The sequence below is a fragment of the Rhipicephalus sanguineus genome, chromosome 3 (genome assembly GCF_013339695.2).
Source record: "Rhipicephalus sanguineus isolate Rsan-2018 chromosome 3, BIME_Rsan_1.4, whole genome shotgun sequence".
NCBI classification, from domain to species: domain Eukaryota; kingdom Metazoa; phylum Arthropoda; class Arachnida; order Ixodida; family Ixodidae; genus Rhipicephalus; species Rhipicephalus sanguineus.
Window position 1 is genome coordinate 125,146,940 of NC_051178.1, and position 27,977 is coordinate 125,174,916.

The 27,977-nt window shown below is 46.7% G+C and overlaps 3 protein-coding genes across 4 annotated transcripts in view; 2 read left to right on the forward strand and 1 right to left on the reverse strand.

The window, feature by feature from the left end:
- Positions 1–27,972, forward strand: part of LOC119387083 (WAS/WASL-interacting protein family member 1) — a 259,526-nt gene extending 231,554 nt beyond the window's left edge. Inside the window, exon 8 of the transcript XR_007415390.1 lies at positions 27,872–27,972. The gene's annotated coding sequence lies outside the window, so the exon portion shown is untranslated. The remainder of the gene's footprint in view (positions 1–27,871) is intronic.
- On the forward strand, positions 1–27,972 carry LOC119387091 (WAS/WASL-interacting protein family member 1). Its single transcript, XM_037654398.2, has 7 exons — positions 1–289; positions 2,392–2,611; positions 3,528–3,656; positions 5,168–5,814; positions 13,137–13,461; positions 23,198–23,287; positions 27,642–27,972. Exons 2-7 carry the CDS (start codon positions 2,443–2,445, stop codon positions 27,731–27,733), a joined length of 1,452 nt encoding a protein of 483 aa, XP_037510326.1. The 5' UTR covers positions 1–289; positions 2,392–2,442; the 3' UTR covers positions 27,734–27,972.
- Positions 1–27,977, reverse strand: part of LOC119387093 (ATP synthase subunit b, mitochondrial) — a 234,185-nt gene that overhangs the window by 190,315 nt on the left and 15,893 nt on the right. The window lies entirely within an intron of this gene.

Consider the following 27,977-nt stretch of genomic DNA (forward strand, 5'->3'; position numbering starts at 1 on the left):
CAGTCCACAAGGGGGCTTCGCACTGGCCTTCTGCTTCAGATTTGTTAACATTAATTATACACAACTGCGCCTCGCATATGTTTGTGTTACTTACGCGAAGGTTAGAGCTTCAATTTTTGCTAAAGTTACGCTAACTGCGATATGACGGCTTTTTCATCCGTTTAGCCGTGACGCCGTGTGACCCAGCTTTAGTAGGCGTAAGCGGCCATTTTATCATCGGGGTGTTTTCCTTTTTCGCGGAAAGTTGGTCACCACCGACTCATCGCGGCCGAAATGACATAACGATAAGGTAAGTTCACTTCCCTTACGAACACTCCAGCGTCACTCGTTCCACCAAATTCCCTCAGGATCGAGTTTAGGCTCCCGTACTTAGTTTTTAAAGCGCTAACAGAAACCGTGAACACGCACGGATCAGTTTGTCCGCGCGTACCGAGCGAGCTGAGGGGAGGTTTTTTAAAAGCGATGCCACGAGATATTCGTGATCGTCTCCGCTTCACATCATGTAAGAGTTGTTCATATGTTATCGAAAGGTTCGGTGACGTTCGTGCTGCCGTGAGAAAAACGTTCGCCGGTAGCTAGTGAGCCGAGGGAATGTGTACGGCTTCGCATGCCGGATGTATATACGTGACATCTTTTCGTGCTCTAGTGCGTCGCGAAGGGGTCAGTTCGGCCTAAAAGCGCGAAATCGCGAGTACCCAACAGATTCTTAGTCGCGTTGTTGACGCATAGGTTGAGACGTCGGTCATTTGTCAAAGCATCTCTCGTAAGCAACCACGAATACAAGTAACGCGTTCACAGGTGATACTGTTAATCGCGTGTCATGTAACTAATGTTTCACTTCCTGCTGTTTTCTTTTCTTTCGTGAGTGTCGTAACGAAGTAGAGTGATAGCGCGAACGTTCAGCACGTACGAGCGCTTTTTTTTTATCTGCGTTGAGTTAACGACGGAAGGGGCAATGACGCCGAGTAAACATTGCCGCGGCAACACTCCCTGCATGTCATATCGCCCTTGCACCGTGACTGTTTCGCACCGCTTCCGGATAGGCCGGCCGTATTGCGACCATTCGTCTGTATGGCATGATTGGCTGCAAGCGATATTTCTATCCCGTCTGGCCTGTTACTGGAATGGCACCTGCGCTCCTGTTTTAGGTTATCGCTTTGGTTCCGGCGACAGCTACTACCGTCTTGCGCGTCACTGTGTGTCGTAATCGAGGGCGAAGATTGTTCGCCTGCCGAAGGAGTATCGAACAGTCGTCGCGATTGGGCGCTCTGCATGACTGATTGTGGTGTACGTGCGGTTCCAGTTGGGATATTAATGACGTCTGCTTAAGCGCTGCCGTTTGGAAACGTATTGGCCTCGTAAGTTCGTGACGATAAGGTACGCGGTGCGCCATTATGAAAGTAAGCATCAGATATGCCCTGTAGCACTGGTAATTTACTTCACCCTTTCGCTGAAACCTAGAAGGTACCGCGAGAGGCAGATTCCTTGATCTGCATAGTGGGTAACAGGAAGCCATCCTTGCAATTTTGCCGGCATTGCATGAGTGCAGATCAAGTCACTAGTTGCCTGTAATATCGAGCATCATTAATGAGCGATGTTCAGCACAACTTAAATCGTGTGACTTCTTATCGGTGGCCTCAGTGGTTATCACGGAGCACAGTTAAAATGAATGCCAATTCAAACCAACGTAGCTTTAACGCACCATAAATTTTTGCCAACAGAAATTGCTTGATGTTGACCCATTAGATAAATGTGTCAAAGAAAATATTGATGGTATCTACACATGAAAGCTCGAGCTGTAACGTGTCCCGAAATGCTTATGTGATGTTTTCTTTCTTTAGTGGACTGCACTGAACATTCAACTGACTGCGTATGGTGAGGGCAGTGACCACATGCTAAGTGGTGTTGGTATGGCACATTTTTGTGCTAACGCAACTTGTTTTGGTATTGTTGACCACATGCCACCACATAGATTGTTAAGTGCCACTTGCATAGTGCATTTAACAGGGGATGAACAAACTATGCACGAACACACACATTGTGTCGTTCTTTCGTCCCATGTGAGATGCGCTAAGGTAACAACTAATATGACGCATAAAAAAACCCAACGTGCAACCATACTCATCAGTGTAAACTTCAGACGCTATTCTGAGGCACTGCATAATTTACTTCTACAAGAAAACATTTCGATTGAGGGCTTGTCGTGGTTCATGGTACTGTGTTAAAACAGCAATTTCGGTGAAAGAAGCCAAGTGACCACAGGTTGTTGTTTGCCGTCTCTCATGTAGCTGTTGATTGCTGTGTAAGTTTCGGTTGTTTCACTTCATTTTTCTGTGGACAGTAGGGCCTCTGTGTGCCTAGTCATATGTACTGCTTTTCTTTTTCTTTCAGGTGCACGCGTTAGCATGAGTTTTTAGTTGCGTGACAGCCACTGCCAGTGCCATGCCTCCACCACCACCACCTCCCCCGCCCCTGATGGGGGGACTGGGACCGCCAAAGCTTGGGAACACGGCAGCCACACCGGACCGGTCTGCCCTGCTGTCACAGATTCGTGGCGGTGCTACATTAAAGAAAGCGGTTACCAATGATCGCAGTGCACCTATAATTGATGGTAGGCCCTACACCTTCGTGTGCACATTCCTAAGCCGGGCTTGCTTTTTTTTACAGCTGTATCTGTTCATGCCAGCCATGCCAAAAAAGAAAGCATGGGAGCATAAACTGCGAGAAATGTGGGTAGTTGGCTGAATCGCAACGGCATGGCTGCACAATCGTTACTTTCAATATATGAAATTCAATATCCGTTATGGCAGTCAGCTTTCAACATTTATAAATAGGTTTGAAGCAACATGGACTCAGAGAAGTTGGTGGATAACTACCGTAAAATCTCAAGCAAGCACCCCCCCTCCTACGGTGATGGATAATCCGATAATATTTGGAGGTGGGCGCTTGCTTTATGTGCCAGTTTTATGTACCAAATCCTCAATATGATTATGAGGCACACCCTAGAAAGGGACTCCAGATTTTGACCACTTTGCGTTTTATTAATGGGCACCTAAATCTAAGTGCATGGGTGCTTTGTGCAAGCATGTGCGGTTGTAACATTCTGAATATTGTCGTGTTGTTATAGTGATGGCGTGAAAAGTGCGGGCTTGCAGTCTTGCTCTTTATTGGACACCCTGGTGCCCAGAAAGGCAGTCAACTCTAAAATAGCAACAGTAACATTGACAATATTAATCAAATCTCATTTCTGTTAGTCTGTTATTGTCTGTTAGTCTATTATTAGTTTATGTTAGTGTATTAATCAAATCTGATTTCTTCAAGGTGTTTCTTTAGGCTATTTCTATAAGAGCACCTGCCATGGAAATGCACAAAGGGAAACTGAAAGACAAGAACTGCCATAGAGCTCATGTTTGTCTGGGACTCTACTCGCCCATTTACAATTTGGCTCTACTGTCTAGGAAATCTGGTTACTCTATTACAAAGCTTCTCTCGGTACTTATGCGGCATGTCTCATGTTTTTACCATAGGTGCCAAAAAAGGAGGTTCATCGTCATCATCATCAAATGGCTCTGGAAAGCTGGGTGCCCCTCCCGGGTTGGCAGGGCTTTTTGCAGGAGGCATGCCGAGGTTACGACCTACAGGAAATGTATCATCTGGTGAGTTTGTTGTGCAGCAGTTTTGCGATACTTCCCTGATGTGCATGGATTGCCTACCTCAAAATGCCATGACTTGTACAATCTAATCCCACTAATTTGACTTCACTCAATTAAAATGCACTGGAATGGGCAAGAAGCCACGCATTACTATGGAAGGAAAACTTGACTAGTTAGAGTACAGAGCGCGCTGTTTCAGTTGTAATTCAATATATTGGGTTTTCGTTGTGAGATTCACTGAGAGAAAGTTACAGAACATACACACTCTCTCTTACTCCATATTGCAGTCTTGAACAACAGAAATTAGACATAAGTGCCATGAAAATATTCTGAGAATGTAGGTCCTCTCAATTTTTTGAGTGCCAAGAACCATAGGAAATACAGTGAACACTTGAGGTAACAAAGTGAATCTGACTCAATAAACTGACATATAATTGAAATGCTTATCAAGGTGTGGGTTCGAGCTAGTTGGTACTCCATGCTCTACTATTTCTTGCGTGAAAAATTTCATTGACGAAGAACGAAAAAGACACAGACAGGCACAAACTTCCAACTGAATTTATTATCAAGGCGAGACAAGTATGTATGGTTGTGACAGAACTGAAGAACCAACGACACAGGTGTGCAGTGTACTAGCACACACCAATTAATTACTCCCCCAGATCTAGCATTATAAATGTTGTATAACAATAACATCCCTGCTATTTGCAACACCATGGGAGTTTAGAAAAGGACGTCCAAGCATCTTAGTGATAGCTGTCCTTGTCCCCTTATTTCTGTGATGAAAGGAAAAAGAAATGTCAGTTTAATAAGCTGCGAGCTTCTTCTGAGTGCAAGCGTTCCCAGCTTATTGAACTATTATGGAAGTCCGTACTCACCATTGCTGCATTCAGTACTGTTGCGAAGCAGCAGCAGGGACTACCCATGTCTATGCCATTGTTGGTATCTTCTGACACTCTGAAGTGTGTGGCCCAACACCGCATCTATTATCTCAGCATCCATGTCTGGGGCAATAACAGGTACATTTGTGTCTGCGAGCATGCACAAGCCAAAGATGGTCATCTTTCAGGTGCTCCCCAACTGTTTCACGTACACATACACTTGAGGATGCTGTACGAGCTTAGTGGGCTTAAAGACTTGATATTGCATGCTGTGTCATAACACAAGCTGTGTTAGGAATGAAGAGAGTCAAGAACATTCTCCACTGTAGTACCTATACAAAATTGTGCGACTCCATGGATCTTTCTCTAGCTTTTCTCACCAGGGCAAATGTCAGAAATATTTCATCTGCCAAGACACTCACCGAAAGTGCCAAAACTGAAAGGCTAACACCTATGTGCAGTTCGAGAGATTCACCATGGCACGTGTGTGCAGCACAACGATGAAATCGGGAGGGACATAAGCTTTCTCTGGTGGGGCAAGGGTGTGTGATGGCAGTGGAATGTGCCATTTGGTGTTTACTGCAATTCATCTGCTGCATTAAGTCATCCATCACGTTTCCATCTGTGGCGCAGGGACAGGACAGCTATTTGCTTCAGGGACCAGTGCACATTCTTCCGGTCCTCGACAAGGCTTTTCTTCTAGTCCTGCTGTGGGTGGCTCGCACAAGCCCGCTGCCCAGCCGCCGCTGCCCAGTGAAACGCCACCAGTGCGCCGTGCGGCCCCCTCTCCCTTCCCCGCCGACGTGAGCCCTCGCGGCCCACCTCCCGCCCCTCCCCCGTCGAGCCACAAACCCAACCTGAATGCCGTGGCCCCTGCAGTAGACTCCGCCCCGGCGGCTGGCCGCAGCAGGACGGGCCCTCCGCTCCCGAGCAAACCCCCGGGGGTGACAAGGTCCGCCTCCCAGTCGAGCCTCGGGGGAGGAGCCAAGCAGCGACCGCTGCGTGCACCCGCCGTCAAGCCCCCACCACCACCCAAGAGCCCCGCGGTGGTCACCACGGCAGTGAGCGTCGCAGCTTCCAAGTTTGGCACCATGGGACCATCTCATCACAGCAACCGGTTGGCAGTACCTGGTGCCGCCCCTCCTTTGGCCCGTAGGCAGAGCTTCGGTGCTCCGGACTCGCGGGATGGTGAGGCTCCGGTGCCCCAGCTCAAGCCAACGGGTCCTCCACCCCCTCCGCGCAATGTCAGCGTGCCTAGCAACCTTCACCAGGCGCACAAGGTACCTTGCCTCGTCTTGGGTTTTTCGCATGCTTCCAAGGCTCAGTGTGCAAAGTCTTCACTAATTTAACAAGTTTACTGCGCTAGAAAAGTCATACTATGCAATCAAACATCAGTATAGCAAAACAGAGATGCTACAATGAATAGGATTCTAGTTACCGAATTGGCACCAGTCATAGCTTAAAGGGATACTGAACGAAATTTTCGCCGCCGAGATGAATGGCCCACTTGAAAGATTGGGTGCTGAAATTTGTTGAAACAACCTTCATATCAGCCTGAGACTAGCAGAAAATAATGAATTTAATGCATTTTTCGCAAATTGGCGCGTCTAGCGGCCGCGCCGCGAACTAGAGAGGAAGTTACGCGAAACCTGCCGGATACTGACTCGCCAACCGTGCTCGCAGCAAAATCGCTTACTAATCGACATCGCAAGCCGCCACCCGCTGCCGTGCATCTCTCTCAAAATTTGTTCTTGTCACGTATCTCGGGAGCGCTTGCAACGCAGAGTGGAGTTGGGAGAGAGAGAAAAGAGAGACTCGGGAGAGACCGTGGTGGCACTGCAAACAAAACTTTATCTCACACACCACAGCAAACAATGTTAACACACTCTCAAAATTTACAACAAAAATCAACAAGTGTGGAAATCCTGAGTTAGTGCGCAATCACTAACATTACAAAACCTTCGAGCTATGTCTAGCTCCTCTTGACTCGAAAGTCCTGGCACTGTGGGCCTCTCATCAGGCGCGCAGACCAAAAGGATTTCTTACGGACCTTGGTGTCCCGATTACAGTGAATGCGATAAATACACGCCGTAATGTTACATGAACGAGGGTTAGCAGCTAACTCTTTTTCCTCCAATCTCACTTTGTTTTTGTTTTTTGTTGTATTTCAGAAGCTGTTAGGGGCCCTTTATAAAACAGGGCTGCCAAACACTGAAACAGTAGAGTAGTTTAAACACAGAAACGCGCTACCAACTAAAAATCGCACAGCGGCGGAACCGAAGTTAGACAAACAAATATTTAACTGCTGTATTTCCCACGTAAGAGTCCATACCAAGGAGGTTGAAAAAAAAACTTCTCGGAGTGGAGGCGGCGAGCCGCCCGCTGAGCCGACGACCGCCATATTGCTCCGGGCAGAAAAACGTGTCGGTCGTCGCTTGAGCCCGCCGCGGAAGTTCCACAGATGGCGAATTTCTCCGCTCCTTTGGTGACAAGCGAGTGTTGTGGATGTCTCACTTGTTGGGACTGCGATCTACTCGATAACCCACAATTTACAATTTGTCGGAAGAATTACCAAGCTGTATATAAAAAACGCCGGGCCTGCGCGCAGCACAGTCACAGCGAAGCTGGAAGAGCGGCGTTCTAGAGCCCGTTCTAAACTCTCTTGGGAAACTAATACAAGTACACTTTCAAGGTACCCACCACGCGCAAATCATAATTTTTGTGAAGTACGGAAGCAATCACTATGCCATTATTCTTCTTTCTGCGGATAAGCGAGGTGCCGCTACACATCTGTAAGGCATTATTGAACTTTGTGTTGATGCTGCCTGTGGTTCCTGATGAAGAATTATGGCTGAAGCCTTTTGTAATGGATTTGAAGCAATTAAACGATCCGGTCACTCGTTGACGCAATTAGCATTATGTGACGCCTGGTCGTTATTTTACTCTTCTGACACGCTATATTACACATTTAACGCATTTCCTTGCCCCCGACATGACCGCCTGTAAGGATGTTTTTGCAAAGGAATTCCAGTCACTACGTGGCTCTGTGGTAGAATACTCGACTGCCATGGAGAGGACCCGGGTTTAAATCCCATATGAGGCCTGTTTATTTTTATTATTTCATTTTTCTTATTTCGCACGATAGTAGTTACGGACACCGGCGGCGGCAGCGGACAACCATCCCACAGCTGTTGTGATTTGATAAAAGCTTTCGCTGTAAATCAGGCTTCACCACATTTCAAAAGAAATCAACCGGAAGAAATTCGGCAGATCCCACGCGTTGTGGGAATCTGTTTCATGCGAAGCAGTCAGCGAGTACTGCTATGCTGTATTTTATGGCTTTGAGCCAAGCGTTACGAGGTGGATCAACGTGTTTTGTAAGTGTAGTAGCTGTGTGCACATCGTGGGCTTACAGGCACGTCAACACTGGCGTTTAAACGGCAACTTGGAGGTGCAACGTAACGTCAGCCCTCACGTTAGAACACACACGTCAGTATTATCGAAACTAAGTGCACATTATGGTGCAACCATGTGGATACATACGTAACTTTCGTTTAATGTATTCCTCTGGGTCGAGCAATGCTTCAATATAGCGGCTGAAACATAGGAATATAAATGTAATGTTTATTACACTACTATAAAAGCGGAGCCAACACTGGAACCGCAGAGGTTAATCTGATTATGACGCCTGTATCGTAGGAGTACATACGTACTGTGCATTGCTTTCTTGCAAAATTAGATAGCCAGCACCACAACCACACTTGACGTTGCACAGACATTACGCCTGCATAGGCTGTTTTCCGAACCAGTCTATATACCCGACGTACCTTTGTGGTAGAATACTTGATTGCCACGCAGAATGCTTGGGTTAGATTCCTGCTGTGATCTTAATATTTATTCTTTCCATTCGTCGGGTCAACGCTGCCCGATGTCGGTTTTTCTTAACGCTCTCGCATTTAAAGTACCAATGTCTGTTCTCGCGGTTCCTGGGTAGATATAAACTGTCAATCACATATGGCGCATACCCGTACACCACGGCCAGTGGTAAACGGCTATGTGCCACACGTGTCTGGAGGAAAGGGTTTGACGACCTACGCGACAGAATTTTCCCGTTATTCATGTCATGATACGACAGCCATATCCGTCCAATCCTCTTACCCTCCCATGCCGATTTTGGTCTGCACCAAGTGAAGGAGGCGATCATGAGAGCACCTCGGCGTAGGTGGCTAGGCAGATAGATTCGTAGATAAAAACGCTGAATGTGCCAAAGGTTCGCTAAGAAATGCCTCGCATTTAAAACTCCCAGAGCGGAGTAAGAACACGGCTGACAATTAAGGACTGTTATTTTGAAAAAAATTATAGACGAGTGTAAACAAGAGCTGCAGCAAGCTAGTCAATTAATCTGCTTTCGTATCTCTTCTTTTGCTGTGTTTACTTTTTAAGGGTGCGTATTTCATATGGTTAGTTTCGTGATTGTCTGCGTTATGCGTAAACCAGAGCAGCAGCAAACTGGTCAACTAGTTTGCTTTTGTATCTTTTCTTTTGCTGTGTTTAGTTTTTAAGGACGCGTGTTTCATACGGTTAGTTTCGTGATTGTGTGCATTATGATGCATTTTGAAGTTATTTTGGATTTGTTGCTTTATCGATTCACGTATAAACCACATTGTATGTTCTTCTGTTTTCTTTTGAAATTGTGTAAAAGCCGGGCGTGAATAAAATTTTATGTAACGCTTATTAACTCCTCCATGTGCTTCATTTTGGGAATGCTGGAAGCGAATTCTACGTGTTATCAGGCACGCTTCAGCCCATGTATTATGGTGGAAAAAACTGCCTTCTTCAATCCTGCAGGACAACAAAAAAAATTCGGCCAAATAAGTGACACTAACTATCCAGTTCTCACGCTGAAACGCCCCCGCGGAAGCTCACAATTACGCTGTCCGCGCTCAAGCTGCGCTGCCTCTTGCCCGGAGCAAAATGGCTGCCAACCGGTTTCCCAGGCTTCACCCGCTCGCGTGGGCGCGTATAGGGGACCTCCACTCCAGAAGTTTTTTTTAAACCTCCTTGGGCCATACCTATCAATCAAGTGCGAGTAGTGGTCTACGTGAGAGATAGCTGTTCGCTCTCTCGACTTTTCTCGTTATGTCCGTGTTTCCACGTCATGCCTTCTTAACATGAATACCTACCAACTAGCTCAGCTATATTCTAAGTTTGCCATTCTCTTTACTTCTTTCTGTATTGATTTATTAATTTACTCGAGTAAGAATGAAAGGAAAAAGTGCACTAACGCACCAAGATATATATAATACTTATCTATTTTATTTATTTATGCACAGTGTACTAGGTCCAATACTCCAAGAATATGCTATCCAGCGATTGGGTCGTCGCCCTTTAAGGCTGGAGGACGCGGCAGCGTTAAGGTCAGGCAATACTCGTGTTATTTCTGGAGAAGAAAAAGATACTACAACTTCTGGGGAGCTATTCTCGATGCGTTCATCCAAAGGAGATGTCCACAGTCCATTTTGGCAGAGCGCATTCAGTGATTCGAAAAAGCGGTGAGCCGTGATGTCACCTCGCTCTTGACCACGTCGCCGCACCGAACCCACCAGCACATTCCTAGCTTAAGAAGAGAGTGGACAAAATGCACAGAAACAGGAACTTTTCAAGTCTGAATTTGCATATGAATGTGTCCCAGATGTTTGAGAACGATGCAGCGAATGCGTACCGACCATACAGCTGCGTTAGACGAGCGGCCGAATTAAACCTAAATCGATGACTAAGACGGTCAAAAGACATGTGAACCGAAAATCAGATCTCTGAGGGCTGCGTTCATTGCATTCTAGCGCATTCCATCCCTATATATATCATTTGTGTCGAGAGTGTTTGAAAGGTTCGTGATGTCATGATGGCGCTGCAGAACAAGAACCGGAAACAGGGGCCGCGCTTCTCGCCGAGCTCCCGCTATTCAGCGGCCGCTGAAATGGACAGTTCGTTACATGGACACATTGAGAAGAGCTCCTCCGGTGAAATGCTGTATTTTATTTCCAAATTCCACATTCGAATTAAAAGAAAACACTAAAGGCGGCGCGCCGCAATTATTGCGCAGCAGCGGCGGCGGTGTGATCTCTCTTGGGACTTCGGCGGCGGCGCGAGTGGCGTGACCAAAAACAGGCGGCGGCGCACACCTCTAGCTTGCGCCCACGTCTACGAATTTGCCGTTTGTGTTGTGTGCTGCTACGTAATGTGAACGGTGAAGCGCGTGCCACAACACAGAATGCCTCAATGCTGTTCTGTGCTAGGGTTTGCGAAAAGCAGCGTCGGTAGAGACAAGCCCTGTCATACCTTTCCGACAGAGACGAAGCTTCGAAGGATATGTATTCACGCTGTGCGCTTGTTGCAGCCAATGTGGGTGCCTTCAAAGCGTGACTTTTTTGCTCCGAACGCTTCGAGGATAGTCTGGCTCGTCGTCCTCGCTGTTGCTTGACGAAGCAGAAGGGTCGCACGTATATGGTTGTATTTGGCGCATCCATTATGGAGGCCTGTTGAACTCGGAGTCGCCACTGCTCATGGAACCACTGTCACTCGCACCTTGCATCTTTGCGTGCTCGCGACACGCTCGGTAGTTCTAGTGGTTTTGAGGAAGAAGCGCTATTTTGTCTCCCATGTGGGGAAAAAGGGACAAGGCTCAGTGCCACACCAGCCACCCCAAGCCACCCTCGGTTCTTGAGAGGAGAGGTGGAGAAAGGGAAGTGGCAGGGCAGGAGAGAGCATGCTGGTTGCCCCCCTCTTGCTGGAGCACTCGACGTCACGGCCGTCGACAAGCGCACTGGCATGCAGCCACCGCTCTCTCACAATCCACTAAAGATACGGCCAACTGCTCGAGATTACGTGAAATAAACGCTGTTTATAGGAACAGTCGTGTAGTCTGAGTCGAATGTATGTGTTATCGTAGCTTTTTCAAATTTTTGTTCAGTACCCCTTTAAGATTGTCCCGATGTTTTGAGACCAGTTGAGCTCCTTCCTCAGGGGTCAGCTGCATTGGCCAAGGAGGAGACGTCAGGACCACCTTAAACTGTGCTTGGTGCCAGTTTAGTATCTAGAATTCTTCCACTGAGGCAGAGAGCTTTCTATCGAAGATGCAGTTAAACCTGGATATAACGAAATTGACAAATTCCCGAAAAAATTCGTTACAAACAGGTTTTCGTTCAATGCAGTTTCAGCACGAAAATTCGCAGAAGAAACGCACACATTTCAACAAAAGGGGAGCTGAAGTCAGCGCTTACCCAAAACATTTATTTAGCCACAAAGAACTGTGTCATTTTGCTCTATTGCTTGTTCGTGAGGGATGGCGATATACTGAACGTTCGTAGGACATCAATACAACACTACTCTGTCATCGTCTAGCCATCGCCTTCGAGATGAAGCCAACTTCTGAGGCCACAGTCTAGTGAATCCGTGGCGTGGCGCAAGACGCCAAAGCATGTGGCGAGTCTACCTCCAAAGAGCCGTCATTGTCACCTTGCCTCGGACAGCTTCCACCAGCGCCTAATCTGACATCTCCTCAGTAGTGACGACGCAGTTGTCCACATGAAAAAAAAAAAAAAATTGCAAAGCGGCACATTGTCAGGGGCTGCTCCATGCGTGCCCAGTGAAATGCGTAACGACACAGAGCAAGGATTTGGTTTTTTTAGTGGCTTCACCTGGTCTCACGTCAACGAAGTGTAGTTCAGAGACTTCTGCAACAACCAAAGAGTGGTGCTGCCAACGGAAAAGCCGTTTATTATTATTATTATTATTATTATTATTATTATTATTATTATTATTATTATTATTATTATTATTATTATTATTATCAAAGAAAGCCGGTGCGGTTAGTGTGGTGGCACCTGCGAGTGGCTGGATGATGGTTGAAGGGAGGGGGGGAAGGGCATGCCCACACATGCACCTTCGGTGGCAGGAACCCCGGCTCGTGGAGTGCAGGACCACCTGCCCGCTTCCCGCTCCATTGTCGGTGGGGCAACAACAGAAGATGCATGCGGTTCATGCTCGTGCCAAATTGTCAAAAAACGGGGCGAAATCCCTACGTTGCCAGGGGCAAAAATTCATTATATCAAGGGTGCCTCCCGCTGCCTCTTTGTTACATAGAGGTAAAAGAAACATGTGCTTCTATGGAGTAACGGCGGGGATTAGAAACACTTCGTAATATCGAGGAATTCGTTGTATGGAGGTTCGTTATAAGCAGGTTTAACTGTATCTACATTTAAAATATAGCATATAACGAAGTCTACGTCTTGCTTGTCTATGCCATTTCTCTTCTGTCTCGTTCTTTGTTTCCACACTGCAAATTACATAAGGGAATACCAACTAGCCCAATCTCAAACACTGACGATAAACTAAATTTAAAGTTTGGTTGCCCATGTTTTATATCAGTGAGTGTTCTCCTGCCATAGAAATGCTGAAAATACAGGATCAGACAGTATTAGTTATATTTCATAACGTTCTGCGCTTGCACTTGCTGTGACAAAAGTTTAGCTTTATGCAGATATTCTAAGCTTAGTAGTTGTCATTGGTTGACTTTCTGGTTCTCTTCTGAAATGACTGCCAGGCCCGTGCGGTCCCTCCCGCACCCCCTGCGCGTGGCCAGGCGCCCTCTGGGCGCCCACCGCCTCCGCCAAGGGGACGAGAGCCGCCTCCGCTGCCAACCAGCGCGCCTCCTCCCTTGCCCAGCACTGGGCCCCCTCCCTTGCCGACCAGCGCTCCGCCTCCTCTGCCTACTACTGCACCACCTCAGCTGCCCCAAAGGGGTGCCCCTCCCCAGCCACCTCACCAGACTGCGAAGCCCACCGCCTTGGTGGCCCCCACGAGGCCGTCACCCACACCCCCGCAGAGAAGCTCCTCGGTCAGGAACCCTGCCTCGGCCTCCTCTTCAGGTGAGTGAAAGGGTCGTGTTATGCCACACTGACCACCTGCTTGCATACTGTTCTCAGCAAGCAAACCTTACTTTGCTTTCTAACCTTGTAATAACAACGTTGTTGAATTTACTTCATTATAAAGATTTTGCATTGCACAGTCAAATGCACACAAGATTAAGGATGCTTTGGAGCAACGAAGTATGTTATTGTCTCCTCTTAGTCTTATTTAGGTGGTTGATTGCACTTTTAAAGACGATAGTATTTCTTGGGGAACCTAAACGCAGAAATTTTTGTCTGTCCGTCTTTCTGTTTGTCGGCACGTCACTCGATTCAGCCACCCGGCCAAAGTTGAACCACTTGCCCAAGGGCCAGCCATCTTGAACGGCTGAATAGGTTCATACTTCTGTACATTGTTGATCAAAAAGCAAACATTACGCATATCTGAGGCGCAACATCACTAGGTAAGTATTAGGTGGTGTGTTCCTTTAATAGAAAATACATAGATACGTAATTCTAGAGACCCTAGTTTCTTGAGCTGCGCTGAAAATGCGACTGCGCTGAAACTTGCCTTCCTCCGTGCCCTCTGCACGAGCTCATTGTTGTGTTTCGGTTTCGGTTCAGTATTTCACTGTACGAATGCCATGGGGCGCCGCTCTGGCATTCCTGTTTTACCCAAGCGACGTGTAAATAAAAGAGTGTGTGGAGAGTACTCGTTGAGTGCGGACGTTTCTTCTGCTTCGGCGCTTCGCGCCAAACCGCGTGTTTGGGCTGGCTGGCATACCCGCCGGTCGCGTTGGTCACCGCCGGTCTTCGCCTGCTGCTGTGCCGGGACTACCAGCCCGCAACACAGCACTCATGTTTCCCGACGTATTGCCAGATGGCGTCCATATCTCACGCAGCGCCTCTTCTATTGTCTTTAGACGACATTTGCAGCGAAGCAAGCAGATACGCGGCCAATTTTTTACTTCCGTTGCCTCCAGTATATTCCCTTGTCGTTATGCGCACCGAAGTAGCGACCCGAATCCGGTCGCGTATCACTACTACTACCCAGAGTTATACTCCAATATGTGTAGGTTTTGTAATCGAAGGGCGAACCTGAATCATATATTGTGGGCTTGCCTCAGAGTGCCAGGGCAAGATAGAACATACACTAACTGAGAGCAGTAAGAGACTGCACTGCTAAGCGCAGACCCAGAAGTGCAACTCCAAGTCCTTCGGCAAGCCGAGGATGCCGCCAGAGCTCCAGGTCTCATGGCTGTCACCTAGGGAAGGGAGCCCATCCTTCCCAATCTTGGCGTCTTAAATAAAAGTTATTTCCTCCTCAGCAAGGGCCTTCCATGCAGCACTAAATCACAAAAGCACTGAATCAGTTTACAGCACTAAATCATTGTTCGAGAACTTCATTGGCATTAGTTTCATGATAATACAGTACAGTAGAACCCCGCTGTTACGTTCCTCACTGCTGCGTTTTCCCGGCTGTTACGTCGTTTTCCGCCGGTCCCGGCATAGCTCCCATAGGATACAATGTATTGGGAACCCCGCTGTTACGTCGTAACTGTCGGACCGTTCCCGTATGATACGTCGCGAAGTGCGCTCGGAGCCGACCGAGTGACTACCAAAGAGAGCCACCATGGTGCATTTTCACGCAGCCTGGCCTCGTTTGACCGTAATATTAGCCGCATGAGAGGCGCAAGCAACAGAATCTTTCAATTGATGCAAACAAAAGCATGGCCTTCGAGATTCAAATTGCAAAGATGGCGTCTATGACGTAACTGCTCGCGAAAGCAAGGCCTTCGAGATTGGCATTTACTATTGACAAAAGCATAGCCTTTGAGATTTGCATTGCACAAACATGGCGTGTATGACGTAATTGCTTGCGAAAGCAAGGCCTTCGAGATTGGCATTCACTTCTGCCATTGCGTTGGCGTAGACTCATCATCATCGTTATTTGTCGGAGAACGGGAGGAGTTCGAGCCAGGCTGGTTGGAGCTCACATGGTCGTGCGTGCGGTTCGCGGTCGGACTCGCCGCGCCAGTCGTGATTGGGTGTGCTTAGTTCTTTCATGCCTACAGCTGTTGGTGTTAAAAAAATCACATACGTTGATTACATTTCTGTGGATAAGGCCGTCCTAAGCTCCGCGTTTCTATCCATCGACTAGATCGCGGCTGAGCGCGCCAATTTTCGTGCTGCTCGTAGAATTGAAATAAAATTCTGTACCACTAAATATTTTGCCGTTTCCTCCTGTTTTTCGGCTCTTACGTTTCCCGTCTCTTACGTTTATTTCCTACGGTCCCTTCAAAAACGTATCAGCGGGGTTCTACTGTAATACCTTGTTAACTCGAAGTAGTGAAAAGCAGAAAAAATTTCTGCGATTTTCGAGATAAGCAAAGTTGCGCAAATTCCATTGAGAAATCTAGTTCTATCTAAAAACGTTATCGCTACTGGCCAGTTTCTTAACAGGAATGCCTAACTGGCTCTTTGTAAAGGTTTCAAAGAAAAATAATGACATACCAGAGCTATCAACCAGCTGTATTTTCCGGCACTGCCTGTTTATTTAGTGCAGAAAGACCGAGTAAGGCTGGTCTGCTTCGCAGTAACACTTACACTTAGCAAAACTTTCTCGAGTTGCTTAACTTATTGCATGTGCCGATCGTCCCCGCCACTGCACTCAGCTTTATTTTGCATCAAGTGAAGCATGATTCTTGTTTCGGCTGATGTTGTCACCCCTTGAGTAGCTGCGTCGACACTGCCGCAATCACCATGTGTGACGCCACATTGTTTCGCTTAGGAAAATGGTCAAACCAGCTGATGAGATAGGTGTAACCCACCGCCAAGTTCAGAGAATCGGCATTCTCTGTCGGTGTTGTTGTGATTAGGCTCTTCTCACACTATGCAGCCACACAATCAGCACCATTTTGAAGTCCAGAAACTTCGAGCCTCCAATCCACTTCTTCGATTAGGGCTACCTTTCTTTGCAGCAACAATGACTTGCTTTGCTTTGGCGGCGTTATCCTCACCAAACCGCAGAGCCGACGAAAAAACCCGCGTGACGTGCCTTATGTAAATAGAGCAATACTGCAATCTCATTTCTGATGATAAACAAAACTAAGTGTATGAACTGCGCTCTTTTGCAGGGGCTGCCTCTGTGCATGTCTATAGCATCACATGACGTGACACAGGGTTGCTTGATAAAGTTATGTCGCTAGGTTCCGACTTCATATTCGGGAACAGTGTCCGCTTTGTCGTAAGCGCGGCAGCCTTGCGTGAACTTTGTGAAACGGTTCGGCACGAAGTTTTTGTTCCACTCTCAGTCAAGGTTTCGAGATATCCGAAAGAGGGCACGGAAATGCTTCGAGATAAAGGGCAATAAATACATTGCACCTATGAGAAATCGTTCGGTGCCGCGGAAAATTTCGACTGAGCCGATTTTTTGAGATATGCGAGTTCGATTTAACGAGGTATTACTGTATGTGCATTAGCAGAAGAGAAAATGAAGGTCCATTTCTTGAACTACATGCCAAAACCATAATGTCAGTATGTTTGTGACATCACAAATTTCTAAGTATTTTATCATATCTCGGCCACACTGGTTTGAGAAAAGTTCTCAAAATTTGGACAAGTCTCTGTATCCTTCAAAACACGGTGTCACCACTTTTTTGCTGTTAAGAATTATACATGCCCTAGCAGACTACATCAAAATCTATGTCGTCATGGCATGGTGCTGTGGGGACTTGGCAACGTCACCAACTGTCTTTATCTTTTTGCTCCTTTTCTGGCTTACCACTCGTCCACTTGCAGCAATAGTAGTATTTTTGGTGTTGTGGAAGAGTAAATGAATAATAACAAGTAGAATAATTTTTCTCTTTAATGTCTCTTTAGGTGTTGTGTAGTGATTGGGAATGGCGGAGCCCACAGTTTTCTATTGACATGCTGTTCTTGTAGTGAACAATACTCATTCCAGGTAGTGCATCACAACGCTTGAGCATTTCGGAACACATTGAGTCTTCATTGATACCGTCGCCGGTGATATCTCTATTGATGTTGGAAATAGTGTCTTCATCAGCAACAAGGCAGCCGTGCCGAGTTTTTGGTGCCTTGAGGTAGCAAAAGCAGAGCCTCTGAGATTTAGTAGCTGCCTTCGAGGTGCTGCCATCACTTTTCTGTGGGGCATCATCATTTATTTCAGCCAGCAGAGGATGTGCTACAGGAATAGTCAAGAACAGCCAGTGCCACTGCCACCCAATTTGCACTTCTTGTTTTTTTCTTGTACGCCAGTCGCCAATCACGTGCAGTCTTTAAATCTGTGCGTACCGCTCTTCTCTCATTGTTTCTGCACTTGCATTTGCAAGTTTATCATGGTCATCACTTTTGGATGGGGAAATATGTGAGCTATACCATCCTTTTTAAATTGAAAGTGATTGACTTTTCCGAAGAAAATGGAAAACCAGCGGCTGGTTGGAAGTAGAGGTGTGCGCCACCGCAGCCGCCTGTTTTTGGTCACGCTGCTCGCGCTGCCGCCGAAGTCCCAAGAGAGATCACGCCGCCGCCGCCGCGCAATAACTGCGGCGCGCCGCCGTTAGTCTTTTCTTTTAATTCGAATGGGGAATCTGGAAATGAAATACAGCACTTCGTCGGAGGAGCTCTTCTCGATGTGTCCATGTAATGAACTGTCCATTTCAGCGGCCGCTGAATAGCGGGAGCTCGGCGAGAAGCGCGCCGCATGTTTCCGGTTCTTGTTCTGCAACGCCATCATGACGTCACGAAGCTTTCAAATACACTCGACACAAATGATAGGGACGGAATGCGCTTCAATGCAACGAACGCAGCCCTCAGAGATCCGATTTTCGGTGCACATGTCTTTTGATCGTGTTAGCCATTGATTTAGGTTTAATGCAGCCGCTCGTCTAACGCAGCTGTAAGGTCGGTACGCACTCCCTGCATCGTTTTCAAGCATCTGGGACACATTCATATGCAAATTCAGACTTGAAAAGTTCCTGTTTCTGTGCATTTTGTGCACTCTCTTCTTACGCTAGGAATGTGCTGGCGGGTTCGGTGCGGCGACGTGGTCAAGAGCGAGGTGACATCACGGCTCACCGCTTTTTCGAATCACTGAATGCGCTCTGCCGAAATGGACTGTGGACATCTTTTTTGGATGAACGCATCGAGAATAGCTCCCCAGAAGTTGTAGTATCTTTTTCTTCTCCAGAAATAACACGAGTATTGCCTGACCTTAACGCTGCCGCGTCCTCCAGCCTTAAAGGGCGACGACCCAACTCACTGGATAGCATATTCTTGGAGTCTTAGACCTAGTACACTGTGCATAAATAAATAAAATAGATAAGTTATACATATATATCTCGGTGAGTTAGTACACTTTTTCCTTTCATTCTTACTCGAGTAAACTAATAAATCAATACAGAAGTAAAGAGAATGGCAAACTTAGAATATAGCTGAGCTAGTTGGTAGGTATTCATGTTAAGAAGGCATGACCTGAAAACACGGAGATAAGAGAAAAATCGAGAGAGTGAACAGCTATCTCTCACGTAGACCACTACTCGCACTTGATTGATAGGTATGGCCTCTTACGTGGGAATGCGCAGATAAATATTTGTGTCTACCTTCGGTTCCGCCGCTGTGCGATTTTTCAGTTGTTAGCGGCGTTTCTGGTGTCTTAACTACTCTCTTGTGTCCGTGTTTACACGCCCTGTTTTTATAAAGGGCCCCTAATAGCCTCTGAAAATACAACAAAATAACAAAAACAAGGAGCGCGTTATTCTCCCTTGTCGTCTCTTGTCTTTTGGTGTACTTCGTGATGCCAGAAACAGTGATTCACGTGACATCATCAGGGTACATACTCTCGACTGGTCCATATACGAGAAATAACAGTTGTGAATTGTCTCCCATACTCCTTTGCTATGCAGCCGCCCACCCGCTCTTGCTTCTCTAGCACGACTATCATGCGCGATTAACTGATTTCGATCCATTTTGTGCGTTTGCGACAGCGCATACGGAGATAACAGACTGTAGCCGACAAGCGCGCGAGTAAAAGCTCGCAAGCGTTGGCAAGGAACATGGCTAAAGCAGAGATGAAACAAGCTGGCCATCTCCGTCACACGGAATAACATGAACCCGTGCGCGAGGCCTGCCGTCGATTGCTCCTCAAGCAGAAGGAAACGCCCCATTCGTCATTTGCTGGGCGAAGGAGCAGGAAGGGATGTCTGGGGAGAGGGACTGCGTAACTCGAGCAGCAACTGTGAACTTTGACTATAAGGGTGCAGTAGAGAGCGCTGGCACGCGCGCTATTTCGGCAGACATCCCCCAGCGAACGGCTCGTATACCTTCTACGTGCTGCGAGCGCTGTGATCTCACTGCTTCGCGCTAGGACCACTGATACAACAAACTGACCGAAAACCACTTCTCTCCCGGGAGCGACCGTATTGCCATACACCAGCGTTTTGTAGAGTTAAGTGAGATCGGAGCAAAAAGAGTAAGCTGTTAGCCCTCATTCATGTAACATTACGGCGTGTACTTATCGCATCCACTGCTATCGCATCCACTGCTAGCCAGATGCAAATCTCGACACGCGTTCCTTACTCATCCTGGATAGTTTCTGGGGACACCTACAAGAGAATATGTGGCAACAACTTCGCACATGTGAAGCAGGCTTGGCCATCGAGCTCGTAGGTATGGCCAGCGTGCTTCGGCTGCTAGACATGTCCATAAACCGACCTTTTAAGTGTGGATTTCGCCGTGCATACAGCGAGTAGATGTCGACAACCGTTCACCACAAAACACCACCTGGTCGGCTGAAGAGGGCATCCCTTGTGGATGTGTGCCACTGAATTCCCGGGGCTTAAGGTGGTTTCCCTTCAAGACAGTAAAGGAAGAGAAGTGCCACTGCCTTCAAGGACCACTTCTCTTTCTTGTGAAGATAGATTTGTTCAATGCTTACCCCTACGAGCAAGACCAGGAAGGGATGCGACGTACCTCCACTGCCACAGCGCACAAAGACGCTACAGCCGGGTTCGTTGACTCTCCGACATGGTGCAGAAAAGGCACTCTAGGCAGGTTGTCAACAAACGTGGGTTTCTTAACCCAGGATGCAGCACAGTGTGACAATCACGGGATTGCGGGTTGCACAGGGGAACTCCACAAGACTGATCGAGTATGCTTGCCTGTGGCGCTACAGCTGCCACACGAAGGGAACACCTGAGTGCACGAACGAGAAGTTGCCTGTTGAGGCAGCGCATGAAGCTCTCGTTACAGGCCAGAGAGCATCTGCCAGCGGCGACCAAGTGCCAGACAGAGGCGATCTCAGGAGGAGAGAGGGTCCAGGGGCTGTCACTGGCGGCCACTGAGGACAGGCGTGGCACAGTGGTGTATGCCAGTGTGATGTGCGATGCCCGGATGTTTTTAAGTTGGCAAGAAAGGACGCAGGGCTTGCGCTGGACAAGAAGGTCCGGTGTAGTGGCTACAGCCGCCATGTTGCCAATTAACGGCGGTTCTTCATGATCGAGCTCCGCGGGGCCGGCACAACACGCTGGCTGGGAAACAAGGCACAAGAGGATGGTGCTCTCAGCTCCCACTCTCTCTCTCTCTCTGATTTAACTGTGTTCATCTCGTCTGGCATTTCCTACAGATTATGTCTGTGCTATGTATGCACTGCGTCTTTCTGGTGTCCTAGATGCCGAGCTCAGAGCAAGAAGCATGAAATAGCAACACAAGCATTGGCAGGCCCTGCACGAGTCAACCGACTCAGAAGTTGTTCCCAAGCGCCAGGGATGAGGTTAAACAACGCCAGCAAAATGCGCAGTCTTCATGTGCCCAGGAGATGCCCAAGGAGCGTGCTGGGTGGCTTGCTATAAGGTGGGTGTATGATGCAAGCCGGTGTAGCTTAGAAACTCCTCAATACTATTATGAAGCCTGTATGGAAGTTCGGCACAGTGTCATTCGCAAAGCTCGCAAGCACAAGGCCGAACAGAATGACCAGTATCATGAGGGAACCATGACAGAGATTTCATTGATAAACCATTTGGGCACGCATGCTCTGTGTGTTAACTAACGTCTGTGGCATCTGTGAACAAGTTTTGGTGTATATGACCTTGAGTCGGCTGACCTCTCTCAAAGGTCTGTGCCTGATAAATTACTGTAATGTGTTCAAGTTTCACTATACTCAGCAAAATGGGGACAAGAGCTTCATGGATGAATTTAGCTGTCTGGAAAAGCATGCACTCCGAACTGTGACAGACACATGCCTTACTTTGATGTGGAAGGCACTGAATGTTAATTCTGTGGCAATGCTGAACATGCCCACCTGATCTTGCCCATGACTACATCCTGCATAATATCAGCCTGCCTTGCCTATGCGAGACCTGGATGTTCCAGAGTGATCTCCTGACTTTCATAGATGGGTTTTGGCACATCTACAGTGCATTTAGACACAACTGAGCGGCAGGTGTTGGCATGTACCGCAAGCACGGCTACTGTGCTACTCTGGTTGACTCAACTAATTTGGTGCAACACAAGGGTGAGGTGTGTTCTTCGCAACTAACGAAACGGTGTGCTTGTGTTAGTGTATGTGTCTTCGCAAACTAGTATGGATGATGCAGTGAATGTAGTGTGCAAGGCCTTGTGGCCCAGCTAAACCCCAAGGAAAACTTCGTAGTAGTTCCAGATTTTGACAAAGACATTTATTGGCGCCTGGAATTTGTCTGCGAGTTGGAGGACAGGTGTGGTGTGCTCACCTGTTCTCCATTTCGCAGACAAATTCCGGGCGTCAGACACTATAAAGACTTCCCGGAAAATCTGCTTGACCTGATATTTTTAAAGCTAAATGCCAAATTAGAGGCATATGTTATGCATCCAGTAACTTCACTGACTACAAGACTATGGTGGATTTATTTATTTATTTATCACCCACAGCGCCCGAGGGCATTACAGCGGGGGGGGAAAAAAAAACAATATTTCGATAGAGAATACAGATGCTAACACTTCACAATGCAATAAAAGGCAATTCACTGTGCACTTACGTAGTGGCACATGAGAGTGCTCAGCGACCCAATCTGATGCACTCCAGAGCAAGAGATCACGCACTGATGAGACTGTTCCACAGTTACTCAAGATCAAAGCGTTTTTAAAGCATTTTATGTGTAATGCACAAGGAAATAGCACCGATTCGCCTATGTGTTGCTCACATTCACGTAGTGAAATGTCACTAATTTTTTAAGTGACTTGCTGCTTTGAGGACAATGCTCGAGAAAGGCTGATTGACTGTTGAAAGTAAGAGTGACTATTGTTCACATGCCTCATTTCTCAGTCGGGCATAATCTGGCGCGTGTACTGATGCTGTTGGTCATACTGTGTAACAGCTCCAATTGTCTCAAAGTGTTTTTGGCATTAATGTGAGAAAGGTGTGTTTTTTTAATATTTCTTTTTTCTTTTCAGCGTCTACCTCACTGCCTCATCATTCAGTTTTACAGAAGACCCCATGGCTGTTGTTCATTTAGCAACAAAATGTTGCAGCAAGTATGTGGAAGAGCTGTAATGTTAGTGCTGTATTGAATCAGAAACGATAAGTTTAAAAAGTAGTTTAGCTTAATGGCAAGGATGACATCATAATAGGAAAGAAAAGTGTCAGGCTTCACGTACCCCTTTTCTACCGCACATGAGGTTTTTTCTCAAGGTTCTGAAATGTCTAAATGGAGCTGTATCAGTTGGAAATGTCTAAAACTTGTGTTCTTCTTTTCTTTTTCAGCATTTGAAAGCCGCTTCAGGTTTAATCCCATTGACCAGATGCCCGCACCTCACTATGTTGCAACAAAGGATAAAAGGTACCCTAGTAAAGGTAAGTAGTTGGTCCGTTTTTATTTATTATTATTTCTGTATTTATACGCATAATTTGTGCCTTTGTGTGATTGGCACATCCCTAAAATATTGCGCATTAGAAAAACAACTTTTGCCCGCATATATTTCACTCACTGCTCTTCCTCGTAGTGGTACCAGTTTGGTACCAGTTTTTGCTCAACGAAGTGGCACCAGCTTTTGCTCATTAGCAGATTGCCGTAGAAAGTGTTTGCACATGCCAGGGAACAGAGAAAGCTTGACGAGTTGTCTACTCTGCCGCCGTGTGCCCTGTCATAGTTTCTAAATGCACCTTAGAATTGCCATCATGCGCTATGGTTGCATGGTTGTTCGAGTTTGCCAGAAATGTGTTTCAACTGAGTGCATGGTTATGCCGCATTCTCGGCAAGTGCACATTTAATGAAGCACTCCATATAGTGCTTTCGCCTGCATTGTATTTCTTTCTGGCCTTTTCTGCCTGTCTTATGATGTACTTCATGTCGTCTTCGAATCACCTTAATGTTGAGAATGCTAGGTGAGTGTCAAGAAATCTGGCGGTTGATAGCTGTGTCAGCTTATTGGCACTTAAATTCACTTGCTACTGCTTTTGAACAGCCAGTTTATCAATCATAATCAGCAGAGGTTTGATTTAATTAGGCTTGTGCGAATATTCGAGCACTTCGAATATTCGAACGAATATTACAGTATTCGAATTCGCATCGAAACGAACTTAAATTCTAGGAAATTTCGAAGTATTCGAAATGAACGAATAGACATATGTAAACCGCATGTAACCCCCTGTAAAGGTGGTTTCACTGCAGTGGATGTGTGCTGTGCCGTGAATACACCTTTCCAGGAGAAATGCGCACTGCCGCAAAGCCCCACTTCAAGGTTAAATGAACATACAGCAAAACCTCGTTAATTCAAAGTCACTGGGACTGTGAAAAATCTAATTAAGCGGGTTTTCGAATTAACCAAACATACAAAAAGCGGGATGCAAGGAACTTTGAATTACTGGAAGTAATCAGAGGTGGTCGTTTGCTGTGCCTGTTAGTTTGTGGCTACAAGGGTTATGTTTTCCTGCAATACCTGGCCCCAATTTTGCCGCCAAACCGGGGAAACGGCGGGCGTCGCTGCTGCCAGCGCAAGAAAAAAAAGAAAAAAGAAGAAGCGTCAGCGCGTCATGATGCGACCATTCGCCCATTCTTTCTGGTAAAATTAAGAATTTAATAATAACTAGTGTGACGGAATTCGCGATGTGTTCTCCGTGGAAAAGATGATCATTGAATACTGGAAGGGTAGCGCTAGTAGACACGGACTAGAGGAAGACACACGGACACACAGACGGAAGCGCTCCAGTTGATGGTTCGAGACCACCGAACAAAAGCCTCACTTCCTCAGGTAGAACTTTAGTCCGGATGCAGAATGTCAGTGCGCGGGACCGACACCTGGCGTTGACGATGCATGAGACTATGAAGGTCCTAAAATACATTTCTAGTACAAAGGGCTCTTTTAATTGTTCCTTCTACAATCCGACCTTCATAGTCTCATGCATCGTCAACGCCAGGTGTCGGTCCCGCGCACTGACATTCTGCATCCGGACTAAAGTTCTACCTGAGGAAGTGAGGCTTTTGTCGGTGGTCTCGAACCATCAACTGGAGCGCTTCCGTCTGTGTGTCTGTGTGTCTTCCTCTAGTCCGTGTCTACTAGCGCTACCCTTCCAAGTATGAATTTCCAACTCGCCCAGAAACAGCACTCCTAAATACATTTCTAGTACAAAGGGCTCTTTAATTGTTCCTTCTACAATCCGACCTTCATAGTCTCGTGCATCGTCAACGCCAGGTGTCGGTCCCGCGCACTGACATTCTGCATCCGGACTAAAGTTCTACCTGAGGAAGTGAGGCTTTTGTTCGGTGGTCTCGAACCATCAACTGGAGCGCTTCCGTCTGTGTGTCCGTGTGTCTTCCTCTAGTCCGTGTCTACTAGTGCTACCCTTCCAAGTATGAATTTCCAACTCGCCCAAGAAACAGCACTCCTAAAATGATCATTGAAGTTTTTGAACTGAGTTTTCGAAGTAGGGCGTTACAGGCAAGTACTCCGCCAGCAGTACAAGTGCGCTAATTGCCGGAACAACCGCCAATCGGAGGTTCGCATACATCACGAATTTCGTCAGACCGCCCTTTATTAATTTCTGTATTTTCCCAGAAAGAATGGGTAAATCATGACGCGCTGATGTTGAGAGAAGCATGCGTCATGCTGCCCGCGTGTCACCGCTGTGTTGCAGTGAAGCACGTCTTCTTTTCCGCAGGTGCACATTTCAGCTAACCACGAGATCGCCTTTTGTTTTGTTTTTTTCTTGCGCTGGCAGCAGCGAGGCTTCTGCGGATTTGCATCTAAATCAGGATCGGGAATGAGCACATGGCATCCAAAGTTTTCGAATTAACCGGGCTGGTACTGATCGCCGCTTCAAATTATCCCCTCAAATTTACATTGCAAAATACAGGGCCGCAGAAATCCTTCTAATTATGCGGCATTTCGAAATAACAGAGTTCGAATTAATGAGGTTTTACTCTATTACCCTCTCATCAATTCATCATTTTTAAAGTTTAAAAGCTTGTTATACCGGCTTATACGCTCTTAAGTATAGTAAATTTTAAAACATAACATATTTTACAGGTTATCACTTGCATTCTACTGAAAGTCGAATCCTCGTACTACTCAAGGTTGCTTCCAGTTCCCTTCGAACCAAAAGAATGACATATGCATATGCCTTGTTTCAACTTTAAAAATATTGCGCTGGTTAGTTGGGTCATGGCATATATGCTCATTTTTCTTTATAATATGTGATATAAACTATTCGAATTCGCTTCGGACCTAAAATTTACTGTTCGCACAAGCTTAGATTTAATCAATTTAAAAGCAATATTTTGCATGCTATTATCATAGTAGACGTTGCTGAGGGTGTGTTTGTGAAATTTTCGTGCAATTTGCGCAGCCCCTTCTTGAAGCTCTAAAATTAGGAATAATTGACATGGGCAAATTATGCATCTAAATATGGGATTTGAATTTAAGACTAGTTGTGTGTAGGAAAATCGTTCTAGGCAGAAATAGTATGGGTGCTAAAAAATTAGCACTATTTACTGTATGCCTAGTTCTGTGTTCATTTTTCTGACAGGCTCAACTCCTTTTTTTGGAAAATAGCCATTATGTAGCAGTGACCATAATTCCAACTTTTCGAATTCTATCTCTGCTCGTAGCGCACACTTTCGTTTGATACAGCCCACCATAATTTGAGTTTCTGTATGCTATATATACAGGGGCAATGGCAATTAACGCGAACAGTGCAGCATCTACGCTGTCTGCTGTTTCACATTTTTTTTCAAGCGGTTGTAGCCTGGATGGTGGTGAAAAGCCACTAGAGTCATCCATGATAGAATCAAGGACCACTCTAGCATCATTTTATTGCCGCCAAGGACAGATCGCGATGAAAACTGCGCGCTGTGCTGTTTGCATTTCTTTCCATCCCCCCGGTACAAATACTTGCAAACTTACTTCTGCGAATCACGCTTTTGTCTCTCAAAACACGATTCTTACCAATTGCGCAAGGGCTAGTGAACTGCTTGCTTGCCGGACCGTTACATGGTCATGCTCAAGGAGGCATTTGTCACATTTCAGACTGGTTTATTTGCACACGTACTATAGTTGGTTACAACCCGAGAAAAAATGTCAGCTCCGCCTACAGCCATCCCTGCCCCTCCCTCAGATAATTTGCACAAACGCTCCATCCAGTAGCGCCTACCCGTTTTCGTGATGTCAAGCACTCCTTGAGAGTTTCAGATAGTTAACATTGCCATACAGACACATGTTTCTGTCATATGAAGGAAAGAAGATTACTTTTAAAGGCTCGTTTTTATTTGTTAGACACAATATTAATGAGAACTAACAGATAATAATGCCACGGAAGATATAGGGGATGCTATTTGTAGTAATTAGGATATAAATGTGATCGTGGTGTTTTATGTCGGATACTTGAGAATGTCCTGGTAAATTTCGTTTGGGATTCTGACATTGCTGCTCGGCCAAACGTAACATTTTCGGTTGTAACGACGAACCTTTAACTTCTTGTATGCGGAGCTTTTACATTAGCTGAGAAAAGGAACTTGCGGTTTCAGCGGAAACTAGCTAGCATGACTGTCTTTCACAGGCGAAGGGCAGGCGTACCGCAATTCTGTGAGTGGAGATCACATTCTTTCTTAGTTTGTGACCGAGTATAGTGCATAGTGTCATTTTGCATGCTCTCTTTGTGTGTGTGTGTGTGGGTGCGTGTGTGCTGGCTTATTGCTTTTTCTTGTTTGCAGCTGCGCAGAAGCAGAACCATCAACGCCAGGCTCCCCTGCCCCCAATGTCGCTGCACGCGAGTGGTTTTGTGGCCCACCAGACACCTGTCTGACCGCAGGCCAGGGGCCCCGGCGGGCACAGTGCGAGTCACAAACACCCAGACACCCTCCTTCACCTCTCGGGGGTTCGGGAAGCTCGACGTTACGTTGGTCCCGCTCTGTTGGACGCCGCAAGGACGGGGTACTGCAAGGATGTCAAAGAACAAACGCACCCTGTAGCAGACAGTGCACACTGCTGGAATTGCCACTTTTTGTTGTGACACCGTTTCTTCCTCCCCCCCGTTCTTGTGAACGTCA